This window comes from Suncus etruscus, chromosome 12 (genome assembly GCF_024139225.1).
Source record: "Suncus etruscus isolate mSunEtr1 chromosome 12, mSunEtr1.pri.cur, whole genome shotgun sequence".
NCBI classification, from domain to species: Eukaryota; Metazoa; Chordata; class Mammalia; order Eulipotyphla; family Soricidae; genus Suncus; species Suncus etruscus.
In genome coordinates, this window is record NC_064859.1 from 101,295,808 (window position 1) to 101,310,180 (window position 14,373).

The window sequence follows — 14,373 nt, forward strand, 5'->3', positions numbered from 1 at the left end:
TTGCCCAGGCCCATTTCTGGTGTCCCCACATGGACTCACAGCCCCTGGTGTTGACAGGGCTGTTGTGTCCTCAAGGCCAACCTTCTGCTCAGTCAGGGGTGACAATAGCTCTCACTCTGCCTCGACTCCTTCCCAACTCTGAGTGGAGAGAAGCCGCTTCTCAGGAAGCGTCTGCTCTGAGGGAGACACTCCCAGGAAGCACTTCCTGTCCTAGGGAGCACCCCTCTCTATGGGAGCACTCTCCCAGGGAACACTTTTTTCTTTCTTTTTTTTTTTTTTTTTTTTGGTTTTTGGGCCACACCCGGTGACGCTCAGGGGTTACTCCTGGCTATGCACTCAGAAGTCGCTCCTGGCTTGGGGGACCATATGGGAAACCGGGGGATCGAACCGCGGTCCATCCAAGGCTAGCGCAGGCAAGGCAGGCACCTTACCTTTAGCGCCACCGCCCGGCCCCAGAACACTTTTTTCAAACAACCTCACCCTCAGACCATCTGGGGCACCCCTATTCGTTCTCCTTCTAGCGACCTGTTTTCTCTCAAGGGGACCTGGCTGAGGGGATCTGAGCTGGGAACCTCCTTTTCTTATTGCCCTCAGGCATCGATTCACATACTTCCGTTGTGATTTTTTTCACTTACCACATTCTCCTGGATCTGACAATTAGACACAGAGATACTGGTGGACAAGTCTTCTGTGAAACACAAGCAGAAAAGAACACAGTTGTCAGCAGGTGGCCGTGTTAACATTTGCTGATAGGTGTGGGCACACACCGTTGGCCTCTCAGGAGCTAAAATCTGGCAAACACCGGCACTATCCTTTCATCCTTTCATGCATTAGGAATTTGTCCAAGCCCTTAATACTTGTTTCATCAGTAAAAACAGCAAGGAAAAAAAAAAAGAATGTAATGACACATCCCTACACAGGAGCATTATCTGAATATTTTAAGGGTACCCAGTTATTATTGCCAACTGCCTTGGGCATATCATCAAGCTAAAAGCCAAGCTGCTGACCAACCACACTTAAATTTAAAATGATTAAAAAATTATTAATTCTGGAGAAATGAAAGAGGATTGGAGAACCCGGGATTTTAGCTTCTATCTAGTTCTACACCACTGACATTTATTTATTTATTTTTTAGTTTTTGAGTCACACCTGGTGGCGCTCAGGGATTCCTCCTGGCTCTATGCTCAGAAATCGCTTGTGGCAAGCTCAGGGGATCCTATGGGATGCTGGGATTCCAACCACCATCCTTCTGCATGGAAGGCAGATGTCTTACCTCCTTGCTATTTCTCTAGCCCCACTACTGACATTTTTTAAGAGATGAAAAGCATGTATGTTCCCCTAGAGATGCCTTCACATAGATACATGGATACATGTGGACATACAAATATGTTGTGAGTAAAAGCTGCTCGAATTCATACGGTCTGAGAACATGTTTTTAGTAAAGCTTTCAATCTAACACTAAAGCCTGGACAGAAAGGGCTTTGCTTCAAGTACCCCCCCCAAATTGGGTGATCTACTCTGAAGAGTCAATACCAGTTTCTGGGCTGGGGAAGGACTCCCACTTTGAAGCTGGGAGGAGGGGTGAGCTATCTGGAGGGGTTCTTTTTATTTTTTCCATTTTTTATTTTTTGGCCACACCTTGGGGGTGCTCAGGGGTTACTCTTGATTCTGTACTCAGATATCACTCCTGGCAGGTTCGGGGAACCATATGGGATACCAGGAATCAAACCCAGGTCTGTTCTAGGTAGGCTGCAGGCAAGGCAAATGCCCTACCGCTGTGCTATCACTCCAGCCTTTTTATTTATTTATTTTTGTTTGGTTTCTTCAGGCCACACCTGGAGGTACTCAGGGGTTACTCCTGGCTCTGCACTCAGAAATTGCTCCTGGCAGGCTCAGGGGACTATATGGGATGCCTGGATTGGACCCAGGTGTCCCATATGCAATGCAAACACCCTACCCACTGTGCTATCACTTGGGCCCCATACTTTCTCCTTATTTATTTATTTATTTATTTATTTATTTATTTATTTGTTTGTTTGTTTTTTGATTTTTTGGTCACACCGGCAGTGCTTAGGGGTTCCTCCTCGCTCTACATTCAGAAATCGCTCCTGGCCTGCTTGGGGGACCATATGGGATGCCGGGATTTGAACCACTGTCCTTCTGCATACAAGGCAAAAACCCTATCTTCATGCTGTCTCTCCGGCCCCATACCTTCTTTTTATCTCATATATGTTTTTGTTTCGTTTTGGGACCTCACCCATTGATGCTCAGTGCTGATCCCTGGCTCTGCACTCAGGAATCACTCCTGGCGGTGCTCAGGGGACCCTATGGGATGCCAGTGCTTGAACCCAGCTCAGCTGCATGCCCGGCTTACTATGATCTTTCCCTGGTCCGGGCGCGGTGCCCACGCTGGCCTGTGGGGTGACGGGCATGAGAGCCTGGCGAATGGCTTTCTCCCAGCTCTGTGCCACCTCCAGCCCCACACCGGCTGCTGCCAGCACCGAGCTATGACCATCATCTGTGCTGTTCTCGCCCGCAAAGTACACCATCGAGTCGGTGATGATCTCAAAGCAGTGGGGGTTGCTGCCTGCGGAGACGTGCGTGAAATCTTGTGGCGAGGATATGCGGAGAATTTCCGAGAGTGGAATTTCCTGGAGTGAAAAATAAAAAATAAAAAGATCAAGCACTGGAAAATCTTAGTCATATTCTTGAGAGAGGGGGCAGACCCGGCGATGCTCAGGGGTTCCTCCTGGCTCTATGCTCAGGAATTCCTCCTGGCAGTGCTCAGGGGTCCCTGTGAAATGGTGGGGATCAAGCCAGGTCAGTAACATACAAGGCAAATGACGCTGTAATATTGTTCTGGGCCCTGTATTGGAAAATCTGACATTTTTTGTGTGTTTTGGATCACACCTGGCAGCGCTCAGGAGTTACTCCTGGCAGGCTCAGGGGGCTACATAAGATGCCAGAGATCGAACCTGGGTCAGCAGCATGTAAACAAGTCCTACTGCTGTGCTATCTTTTTCTTTTTTAAACTATTTATTTATTGATGGGTTGGCTGTAGGGCCACACCCAGTGGTGCTCAGGGGTTACTCCTGGCTCTGTACTCAGAAATCGCCCCTGGCAGTCTGGGGAACCCTATGAGATGCTGGGAATTGAACCGAGTCCTTCCCGGGTCAGTTGCATGCAAGGCAAACACCCTATCACTATGTTGTTTCTCCAGCCCTGCCATCTGACTTCTGATGGGAGACCAAAGTCTCTCTGGAACCCCAAAGACAAGCCCCCTTTGCAGGCCCCACAGCACCTCAGGCTTCAAATGAGCAAGCTGTTCCCCAGGGTGGGCCACTCCATCCACACAGCCACATCCCCGGGGCTCACAGGACAGCACTCCTAAAGAGTAAGGCTGAGGCAGGAGGCACTGAGGAGACGGGATGGCCTCTGGCCATGCCTTGATCCCCCAATATTGCTCAAACAGCTCAAGCAGCACAAAGTGAGTCTTGAGTGTCCGCTAACCCCCATCTCATTGGGGTCTGGGCAGCACAGCAAGCAAGACTAAAGTAGGGAGAACATGAGGACTCCCCATCTCTGCTAAGCCACAGTAACAGCTAGGGGGTCTAGGGAGACCATTTCAGTCTCCTCTCCCGAACTTGCATGTCCTTAGGCCAGAACAGAGTGATGGAGAAACAAGTTGCAGGTCCCCCGGTTCACCCTATGATAACACACAGGTGCCCCAGGATTTGCTACCTTATAGTACTTGGAACCCGATTCGTTCTGGAACAAGGTGAGGCACTTGCAGTCGAGCCTCCAATAGTGCCGCTTTCTCTGCAGATGGGGGGCACAAAGGAGAGTCTGGTTTACTTGGAGGGACCCCATCTCCCCACCCCGCTCAGATCCAGAGTCCCAAGCTGGAGCTTCCCGAGGGGCGAGGAGGCCACTGACCAGGGCGTCCCGGCTGGTGTGATGGACCATCCAGCCTTCCTTCACCACCGAGCTGCTCTTCCTCTTGCTGTGCTTCACCGACTGCACAACCCGCATCAGCGGGATGTTGTTGCTAGTCGAGGGGCTGAAAGACAGGCAGAACCAAGCCAAAGTGAGGTGTCACAGCAGGCCCAAAGTGAGACAGTATCCAGGTCCAAAGAGAGCATAGGTGGGAGCAGTAAGGGAGAAGAAGGGAGCACTGGAGCAGGAAGGAGGGAAAGTTCTAGGCACAGGAACAATATTGTACACTACAGTGTCTAAAAGGAAGAGAGAGAAAAAGAGAGAGAGAGAGATGTCTGCCCCAGAGGCAGGCAAGGGGGAGGGTGGAAAGGAAACTAGGGACATTGGTGGAAGGAAATATGCCCTGGTGAAGGGTGTTGGACACTGAAACTCAATCATGAGCAACTTTATAACTGAAAAAGAAAAAAAGACCAACTGAATCTCCCCCCCACACACACACCAAAAAGAAGAGAAAATGAAATAAATATTGAACATTTCTACTGTTTCAGGTACTTTTAAAGGTGTTCACAAGAGCAAATGTATGCAAAGACACTCCCCAAAGCCGAGCCTCAGACCTAGTTTAACCAAATGACTACTGGGAGACCAAGGGCTCAAACTTTCTACAAAGGCATTTACTTCATCTCTACAGCTGCTTTCTCTTCGTCTAAATACAGCACTTTACAGTGAAGAGAAATGGCTAGATTTCATAAGTATATTTTCAGCCCTCTTTTTAAAATTCTTTTGCCAAACACTATGTCACATATCCCTCCATTCAGAAATTAAATTCATTGATGAAAATATACACTAGATCCAGGAGGTTTCTAGAAAAAATAGGTGGAGAGAAAGGAGAAGAGGTTGATTGGTAGAAATGACTCAATAGATTTTAGACATTTCCAGCATCATCATAATGAGTTTTAATACCATGCTGTCAGATGCATAACTGCCCCAATGCTTGTGCATTTGGAGAAATAAGAGGCAATTGTTGCTGTGCTGATTCAGAAAACAGACAAAGTAAGAGACAAGTTGCATCTCTACCACCTTCAGGAGTCCCAGATAAAAGAAGAAAGTGTGAAGCCTAGAGCAGAAGGGACTCCATTTTGTAGAACCAATGTTAAGTTTCCATTTAAGGCTAACAAGGCTAAGTTTCCATTTAAAAGCTAAGCTTCTATCCCAACAATAAAGACATAGACCCCAAGGACCTATAAACCACAATATATCACCCTAAATATCTAGCTATAAAATGGCCTGATGAAACAGCCTAGACAACAGCCAATCAACTTAATGGTCAAGAGTTCCTGCTTTTAGCCCTATATAAACTGGCTTGTGATTCCTGGGTAGTGTCACCTCCTGTGGGAGCTTGTTGTAGCTTGTTGGTTGATGGAATAAAACTTTGCTTTGCTTTAAAAAAAAAAAAAAAAGGACGAGTGTCCCCTGCTCTCTTGTGTTGAGTGGTGGCAGCAATGACAGTGACCATGGCTCTCTGGGGGCCTGACCTCCCCAGCCCCCAGGGCGCCCCCTCCGGCCAGACCTGATGGTCTTCACCACCTCGTCGTCCTTCTCCACATCCAGGTCTGAGGGGTCCAGGAAGAACATCTTGTCCTCGGGCTGCGAAGGCTCTTCGGCGTCATCCAGGCCACGGCTGCCCTCGCTGGCCAAGTCACTGCTGTCGATGTCCATGGGGACATCCGTGTCCGTGCCCAGGCTCGACGGCTCTGGCGAGGGGCAGAGTCGCTTCAGAGTCCCGTGGGACGAACAAGGGGACAGGGCTGCACAGCTACTCAAGGATAGGGGGACTTGGGGGTCCTGGTAGGAAAGTAGAGGAGGCCCATTACTCTAGAAGAATCTACAGTGTCTGAAAGGAAGAGAGGAAGGCAGACAGACAGACAGACAGAGAGGGAGGGAGGGGGAGACAGACAGAGGTATCTTACCACTCTAGAAGGATTTATAGTGTCTGAAAGAAAAAGAGGAAGAGACAGGCAAAGAGAGAGAGGGGGGGGGAGAGGGAGAGGGAGAGAAAGAAGAGAGAAGAAGAGACAGCCATCCTATTATTCTAGAAGGATATATAGTGTCTGAAAGGGGAGGGGGGAGGGAGAAAAGGAGAAAGAAGAGGAGGAAGAAGAAAAGAAGACAAAGAAGGAAGAAAAGATGAAGAAGAGGAAAAAGAGGAGGAAGAGGAGAAGGAAAAGAAAGGAGGAGGAAGAAAAACAAAGAAGATGAAGGAAGAAGAAAAGATGACAAAGAGAAGGAGAAAGAGTAGGAGAAAGAAGAAGAGAAGGAGAAAAAGGAGGGGCGGAGGAATAATAATAATGGTGATGATGAATGTTCCAGAGACAAGTGGGGAAAAGGCAGGAGGGAAACTGGGGACACTGGTGGAAGGACAAGTGCCCTGCTGAAGGGTGTTGGACATTGAGTGACTGAAACTCATTCACAAACAAATTGGCAACTGTGAAGCTCTTGGGGATTTCCAGTCAAGAATTTATTAAGAACCAACAACAGGAGCCAGAGAGATAGCATGGAGGTAGGGAGTTTGCCTCGCATACAGAAGGATGGTGGTTCGAATCCTGGCATCCCATAGGGTCCCCTGAGCCTGCCAGGGTTGATTTCTGAGCATAGAGACATGAATAATACCTGAGTGCTGCCGGGTGTTATTAAACCAAAAAAAGAAAAAAAAAGAAAAAAAAAAAAGAACTAACAAACAAGCAAACCATATCTCAGAGGAGAGAAAGGGCCAAACTGTGAGCTGCAGGGACAAAAAGGTGCCTCTCAGGGGAGATGGAAGGACCCCAGTAGGTGGTAAAAAGACCTGAGAGATTGAGGAAGAGAGAGAAGAAGAAAGAAGAGAGAGAGGGGCCAAAGTGATAGCACAGCAATATGGCATTTGCCTTGGATAGATCCTGGTTTGATCCCCAGCATCCCATATGGTCCTCCGAGCCCGCAGGAGCGATTTCTGAACACAGAGCCAGGAGGATACCTTGAGCACTGCCTGGTGTGACCCAAACACCCCTCAAAAAAGAGGAGAGTGGGGCTGGAGCAATAGCACAGTGGTAGGGTGTTTGCCCTGCATGCGGCTGACCCAGGATGGGCCTGGGTTTGATCCTGGTGTCCCATATAGTTCCCCAAGTCAGGAGCGACTTCTGAGTGCAGAGACAGGGCCACTGGGTGTGGTCCAAAAACCAAGAAAAAGAGCAAAGGAGAGAGAGAGAGAGAGAGAGAGAGAGAGAGAGAGAGAGAGAGAGAGAGAGAGAGAGAGAGAGAGAGAGAGAGAGAGATGAGAGAGAGATCTTTACACGGGGCCCTGGGGGCTCCCCAGTTCACCAAGTCTGTCCCGCTCCCATGCGGGCCTTACCCCCATTGAAGGTGACCTCACCGAGGCAGTCGCGGGGTACCTTGGCCGCACAGCGCTTGTGACAGTTGAATTTACAATCTGAAAGGGGACATTTGGCCTGTCACCACTGGGGAATGATTCCCTCGAGGAAGTCAACCCCAGAGGTCACCGGGTGTGCCCAGCTAGGACCTTCCTCCTGGGACTCGCAGTTCTCATCCCACACCAGGCTGGGCCTCTGAAGCTGAGGGAAATGGGATCAATCACTGTGATCACAGAACACAACCGGGTGCCTCAGCCAGGCTCTCTCGGCCAGCATGGGGCCCCCTTGCAGAGGGTGCGACCTTAGACTCCCCCCCAGTTCCTGTGGCAGGCTGGGGCCACACTCGCTCATGCAAGGGCCAGCATGGATTCCAGTGCCCACCCTGGTCTGGGACACTGGCCGTCCGGGAGCTGGTGGCTGATTACTGGCGTCTCACTCTTCAGCAACCCCTGAGAGCCACATTCAGTGTCTGGACAGTAGCACCGAGGCTCAGATATTTTTCCCCGAATTAACTGGGGGTCAGAGCACCAGTGTGGGCTGACACTTCAGCTCTGTAACCCCCACAACTCCAGAAAATCAGGCAACCACACTCCAGATGCTATGGTTTATAAAAAGCCCCAGACGGAATATTTAGTGAACTCTAGAACTTACAGTCCTTTAAAAGGTGCTATAAAGGCGATGAGGAGATAGCACAGTGGTAGGGAGTTTGTCTTGCATGTTCGATCCCTAGCATCTCATATGGTCACCTGAGCCAGCCAGGAGTGATTTCTAAGCACAGAGCCAGGAGTAACCGGACCCAAATTCTATCCTTGGCACCCCATAGGGTCCTCAGAGCCTGCCAGAAATGATTTCTGAGCACAGAGCTAGAAGTAACCCCTGAGCACTGCCAGGTGTGGCCCAAAAAAGTCACACACACTCACACACAAAAAAAGTGATATAAAGGTCTCAGATGCTTTAGTGGGGGAAAAATAAGGAGAGCACGAAATATCCAAGCCAAAGTCAATGATAACAAAATCAAGAAACTTGGGCCCGGAGAGATAGCACAGCGGCGTTTGCCTTGCAAGCAGCCAATCCAGGACCAAAGGTGCTTGGTTCAAATCCCAGTGTCCCATAGGGTCCCCCTGCCTGCCAGGAGCTATTTCTGAGCAGACAGCCAGGAGTAACTCCTGAGCACCGCCGGGTGTGACCCAAAAATGAAAAAAACAAAAACAAAAACAAAATCAAGAAACCTAAATTTAAATGGGCCCGTTATAGTGGCAGGCCAGGGGCCACAGGATGGTGATATCGAACACCTTCTGGGGCCATTGGTGGAGGGAGGTCGACACTGGTCGTGGGAAGGGCCCTGATTCATTGTATGTCTGAAATTCAACTATGAAGGACTCCTATCACAATGGTTTCAATAAAATAAAATAAAAAATAAATAAAGTGATATAAAGTGCCAAGTCACAGCACAGAGGGGAGGGTGTTTGCCTTCCACTATGGGCACCAGAAACAGGGAGTACCATGAACAGTCGGGGAGCACTGTTTGAGCAGTCAATAGTGTGGTGACCTCAATGACCACATGAGAGGAAAGGAGCCACAAAACACAAAATTTTATTTTTTTCTTTTCTTTTTTTTTGGAGTGACACTCAGGGGTTACACCTGTTTCTGTGTTCAGAAATCACTCCTGACAAGCCCGGGGGACCCTATGGGATGCCTGGGATCAAACCCAAGTCGGTCCTGGGTCAGCTGCCATGTGCAAGGCGAATGCCCTACTGCTGTGCCATCACTCTAGCTCCGAAACACAGAATTTTAAGAGATGGTCAAACTCTGGGGAAAAATAAAATGAACACGAGCTCCTCCCTCAGCACCATAAGCCTTGTAGGGCAAGCCTCTCCTCTCCTCTGAAGTCCTGCGCTTCATGCCCCGGTGTGGGGGACCCACCTTTGCACTGCAGGCCCTGGCGGAAAAGCCCCTTGAGCAGGCGCTTGCAGAACTGGCAAATGGTGGGTCGCGCGTACGAGTGCACGGCGAAGGTGTGGGGGACCTTGACCCTGCAGAGGACCATCTTCTCCATCCAGATGGGGCGCCCACTCCACGACGGGACCCTCTTCCCTGGCTCCTGGTGGTCGTGTGGCTGCGACGAAACAAGACAAGGCAGTTTCCAAGGCGCAGGTCAGCGAGGGCCATGGGAAAGGCTGCTCCCCCGGTGCCCAGCCAGGGTGGGCACCCCAGTACTTTTGGGGTCCCCACCCTGTGAGAACTGCTGACCCCACAGAGCCCAAGAACCCAGAGAGTTGGACCCACTGAGGAAACGAGGTGTCGCCTGACTGCTGGGAAGTGAATCCTGTGAAGGGGCCCCATGGGGAGGTCAAGGCTGTCCCCTAGATGCTGCTCCAGTGTGGCCCGAGCATGAAGGACACAGGGAGCTGGAAACTTGACCCTGGGCTGGAGAGACGCTCCGTGCTCAGAGTTAGACCTGCACATGTGGGACACCTGGTCCTCTGAGCACCTGTGAGACTGCAGCACAGGCTCAAATGGCCCCTCAACACTGCAAGAGTGGCCCTCCCAGCCCCCCAAATCCCTAAGCACACAGGATACAATTCAGTGCGAGTCAACTCACGGCCACTGCTTCCGTCGATACCTCCTGTTCTAGAAAGGCTGCCTCGCTCCAGCGGTCAAACCTACCTCCTCCGTGGGCAGGGCCGCACACTCCGTCTGCAGGGTTTTCAGCACCGAGAGGCCGGGGCCTGGCAGAGACACGTTTGACAGGCGCCTCTTCCTCACGCCGCTGCAGTTGTTGGGGATCTTGAAGGCACATCGTTTATGGTAGTTTAACCCGCAGCCTGAGCACAGGTAGAGGGAGGAAGGAAGGAGACGGGCTGTGATAGATGGCCCCGCCTTGGGCCCAGGCCCCCCATTTGTTGTCTTAGCCTTGAGTGCTGAAACCCATGGGGTAGACCTGGGGAGACTGAGGCAGCAGGAGGGGCCGGGTCTCTTGGGGGCCTGGAGTGTGACCCAAGTAGCTTCACAGTGGAAATTCCCAGCTGGGCCGAGACCTGAGACCTGAAATTCCACAGCTGGAGCTGACATTCCCCCATGCCTCATCCCCAAACCCCCCAAAGTCTGACCTGGATACCCCCAGCCTCACCCCAGAACCCCTAGTCTTAACCCCAAGTCCGCTGAGTCTCACCCCAGACACCTCAGTCTTAGCCCCTTGAATTCCGAGTCACACCTCAGGCCTCCTGGTCTTAACCCCCCGAATTCCAAGCCTCACCCCAGATCCCCAGTCTTTTTTTTTAATCCCTGCCCCCAAGATCCCCAGTCTTGACCCCACAAATCCCCTGAGTCTCACCCCAGGCCCCCTAGTCTTAACCCCCAAATTCCCTGAATCCCACCTCAGACTCCCCAGTCTTAACCTCCAAATTCACCCCACAGCCCCCCAGTCTTAACCCCCGAATCCCCTGAGTCTCACCCCACAGCCCCCCCAGTCTTAACCCCCAAATCCCCTGAGTCTCACCCCAGACCCCCCCATTCTTGTGCCCCCCCGGTGGTGTTCCCTGGTGACTCCCTGGTGAACCATACTCTCAAGGACACAGTCTCTGTGTTTAAAGCCTGTCAGGATGATGAGTCCATATGAGTGCGTCGAGGGTCTCACTGTTCCCCACTTCCCCAGGACTGCGGTATGAATGGGGGTGCAGCCCCCGGTCCTACCTTCGCACTTGAGGCCCTGGCGGACCAGCCCCCAGAGCATCTCTCCGCAGTAGTCACAGAAGGTGGGCGACTTGTACGAGTGGACATGCAGCGCGTGTGGCCGAATCTGGAAATCCTCCACCGTGGCCAGTGCTGGTGTGGGGAAGGCAAGTGGTTAGCCCCTCAGCCCCCTCAAGCAAAGGGAACCAGGGTTCAGGACAGGGGGAAGGACAAGGGGGTGTCTGTTCTTCCAGTGTCTCTGAAACGCAGATACAAATGCCCTTTCTCGCTCTTGACCGTGGCTTTCCAACTTTACTTTAGGAAACACAAAGACTCCCCTAAACTGCACATCTAAAAGGGGGTGTGGGGGCAGAGATCACCCCCCAGAACTTCCTCATCATCAGCCACATCAGTCTGCTCAGATTTTAATTTGGTCTAATGCAGCCTGTTAAGGGAATCAAACTCGGGGGCCAGAGTGATGATAGCACAGCTGGGGAGGGCATTGGCATAGCACGCGCTGACCGACCGGGTTGGATCCCTGGTATCCCATTTGGTTTCCCAAGCCCATTAGGAGTGAGCACTGAGCAGAGTCAGAAGTCATCCCTGAGCACTGCCAAGTAATCCCCCCAAATAAACCAACATCTGCTTTCCCAGGAAAAGACCCCAGGACTTGCTCTGACCTGAGGCTCCTCAGGGAGCAGAGTCCCTGGGGAACCATAAGCAGGGGAGGAGGAAGAGCCACAGCCCCGTGGTGGGAGGAGGGTCCCACATAGAGGAGGGTCCCACATACCTGACAGCACCACCTCCACCAGGTCGCCCTCCTGGATCTCCTCCGCTGAGCTGAGAAGCTGGAGGATGTTTTCAGAGCTCATGTCATGGCGGAACAGAAGGATCTTGTCATACATGCCGAAGAAGCCGCACTCAGGGAACTGGAGAGACGGGGACGAGTGAGTGTGAAATGGAGTCTCAGTAGCCTCAAGTGGGTGAGTGGGCAAATGGGCAAAGCAGGACAGGGTTGGTGGGGTGCCAACGGCTCCCTGCTGGCTCCTGCAGCTAATATTCGGGAGTCAAAGAGTACTGCAGTGAGAGATCTCACCTTGCATATGGCTGACCCCGCTTCAATCCCCAGGATCCCACAGGGTCCCCGCTCACCCGAGCACTGCCAGGAATAATTTCTGGTCACAGAGCCAGGAGTAACCCCTGAGCCATTAGGTGTGGCCCGAAAATTAATTAAAAAACAATCTATAGTCTCTTTATCTGGATAAAACACCTTCCTACTTTTATGGATCTATTCAGAAAATTTACTTAGTTTTCTCCTTATTTATTATTATTATTATTATTATTATTTGGTTTTTGGGTCACACCCGGTGGCGCTCAGGGGTTATTCCTGGCTATCTGCTCAGAAATAGCTCCTGGCAGGCATGGGGGACCACATGGGACGCCGGGATTCGAACCAACCACCTTTGGTCCTGGATCGGCTGCTTGCAAGGCAAACGCCGCTGTGCTATCTCTCCGGCCCCAGTTCTCTCCTTTTTTCATAAGTCAATGTGAAATAGTAATAATGAACTCTTTGATTCTAAATATTGCTTGATGTGGATGTAATTAATGGGTGAGTTTTTTATTTGTTTGGTTGTTTGTTTTGTTTTATTTTTGGGGGGGGGCACATCTGGCAGTGCTCAGGGGTTACTCCTGAATCTGCACTCAGAAATCACTCCTGGTAGGCTCAGGGGACCATATGGGATGCTTGGAATCAAACCCAGGCCCATCCCGGGTCAGCCGTGTGCAAGGCAAATGCCCGCCCCGCTGTGCTATCTCTCCAGCCCCAATGTGACTTTTTAATGCTATGTAATATAAGTAGCATAGAATGAAGTCAAGAGCATGATATCATAATTTGGTACCTATCAGATTTATTCTAGTGGTAAAGTCAAACAGCACCTCTGAAACTCAAGCTCTGTGACTCAACTTCTCTCTGAATAGACCCCCACACATGAGAGCCTTCAGAGACCCCAAAACCATCCAGACCCAGACAAACGCTCCAGGATTGGGGCAAACACCAAGAATCACGAGGCGGCTGCAAACACAGCTGCTGACCCACAGCTCTGCCAAGTGGAAGGGAGTGGAGGGTTTCAGGCATGACTGAAGGGGTGGAGCGGGGTCCCCTATATTGGCCTGGCAGCCCCCGATACAGGATGCCTGATTTGTTCCAAAGGGGCTGGGCCCCTTCCCCACCACTGTGTCCTGGCACCCCCTCCCACATCCCCTCATCAAGACCCACTCAGCCCCATTTCTCAGAGCTGTGGCTCAATCCAGTGATGGGGGAACTTGAACTAGGCCTGGCGTTGTGCCTCAAACACGGGGTCCTGCATCTGCAGCTTTGGGGAGTGGGTGGACCTGATGACTTGGCCAGTGAGGACTCCCCAGAAGAGGAACTCCCCATCCCTGCTGGAAGCCGGAGACAGCGGCCAGCTGGAGAGCAGGGAGGCACGTCTCCTGCCAAGGACCATTCCCGGTCCCGGAGCATGCAGTCCATGAGGGTTGGGTGGAGACCTGCACTAGTGTCCTGGGTCAGGTTGGTGAGAGAAAAGGCTCCTGGCTCTCCCCTCCCCCGGGGCTATGTGGTTGCTCAGGGAGTTTTACTGCTCCGTAAAAACATTAACTGTGTTGAATCTGTGTCCTTAAAACCGTGGGGGTTTTATTGGGGTAAAATATGTGGGGTGCAGGGTTCTTCTAACCAGGCTGGCTAAGCCTTCTGGGCTGCTGTCAACACAAGTGGGGCTTCTGCTTCTGGTATCTTCTCTATTTTTATAATTATTATTATTTAAATTTTTTTTTGTCCATACCTGGCAATGCTCAGGGCTTACTCCTGGCTCTGCACTCAGGAATTCCTCCTGGCAGGCTTGGGGGACCCTAAAGGATGACCGGTTTGCACCCAGCAGTGTGAAAGGGCAACGTTCTCAGCACTGTGCTGTCGCTCCGGTCCCTTGTATTTTAGTTTTTAACCAAACCCAGGTCTGTGCACACACGGGGTGGGGGCGGGGGACAAACCCTCCCACCGTCACGTCCTTGACCCTGATTCTCAACTCTCATTTGATTGGCAACCACAATGTTTGCTGTAAACAAAACAGCTTCCAAACAAAACTTTATGGGAACTAGTAATTTCTTACTATACACATATATATTCTGGGAGTGGGGTTCACACTGGTGGTGCTCGGAGCTTACTCCTCGCCCTGCACTAAGAGATCACTTTCCGGCTGGGTTCAAAGGCCCAAATGGGGTGCTAGAAATGGAACCCGAGCTGGCTGTGTGCAAGGCCACTGCCACCCCTGCTGTCCCATGGCTCTGGCCCATGTTTCTCTTGTAT

General features: G+C 51.3%; 1 protein-coding gene across 1 annotated transcript in view; it reads right to left on the reverse strand.

Annotated features, from left to right (window-relative positions):
* Positions 1 to 14,373, reverse strand: part of PRKD3 (protein kinase D3) — a 37,523-nt gene that overhangs the window by 12,755 nt on the left and 10,395 nt on the right. Inside the window, exons 2-11 of the mRNA XM_049784296.1 lie at positions 11,803 to 11,941; positions 11,034 to 11,165; positions 10,008 to 10,165; positions 9,264 to 9,456; positions 7,322 to 7,399; positions 5,504 to 5,687; positions 3,937 to 4,060; positions 3,742 to 3,819; positions 2,375 to 2,651; positions 636 to 688 (exon numbers count right to left, since the gene is read on the reverse strand). Of these exons, the coding sequence (XP_049640253.1) occupies positions 636 to 688; positions 2,375 to 2,651; positions 3,742 to 3,819; positions 3,937 to 4,060; positions 5,504 to 5,687; positions 7,322 to 7,399; positions 9,264 to 9,456; positions 10,008 to 10,165; positions 11,034 to 11,165; positions 11,803 to 11,941 (1,416 nt within the window). The remainder of the gene's footprint in view (positions 1 to 635; positions 689 to 2,374; positions 2,652 to 3,741; positions 3,820 to 3,936; positions 4,061 to 5,503; positions 5,688 to 7,321; positions 7,400 to 9,263; positions 9,457 to 10,007; positions 10,166 to 11,033; positions 11,166 to 11,802; positions 11,942 to 14,373) is intronic.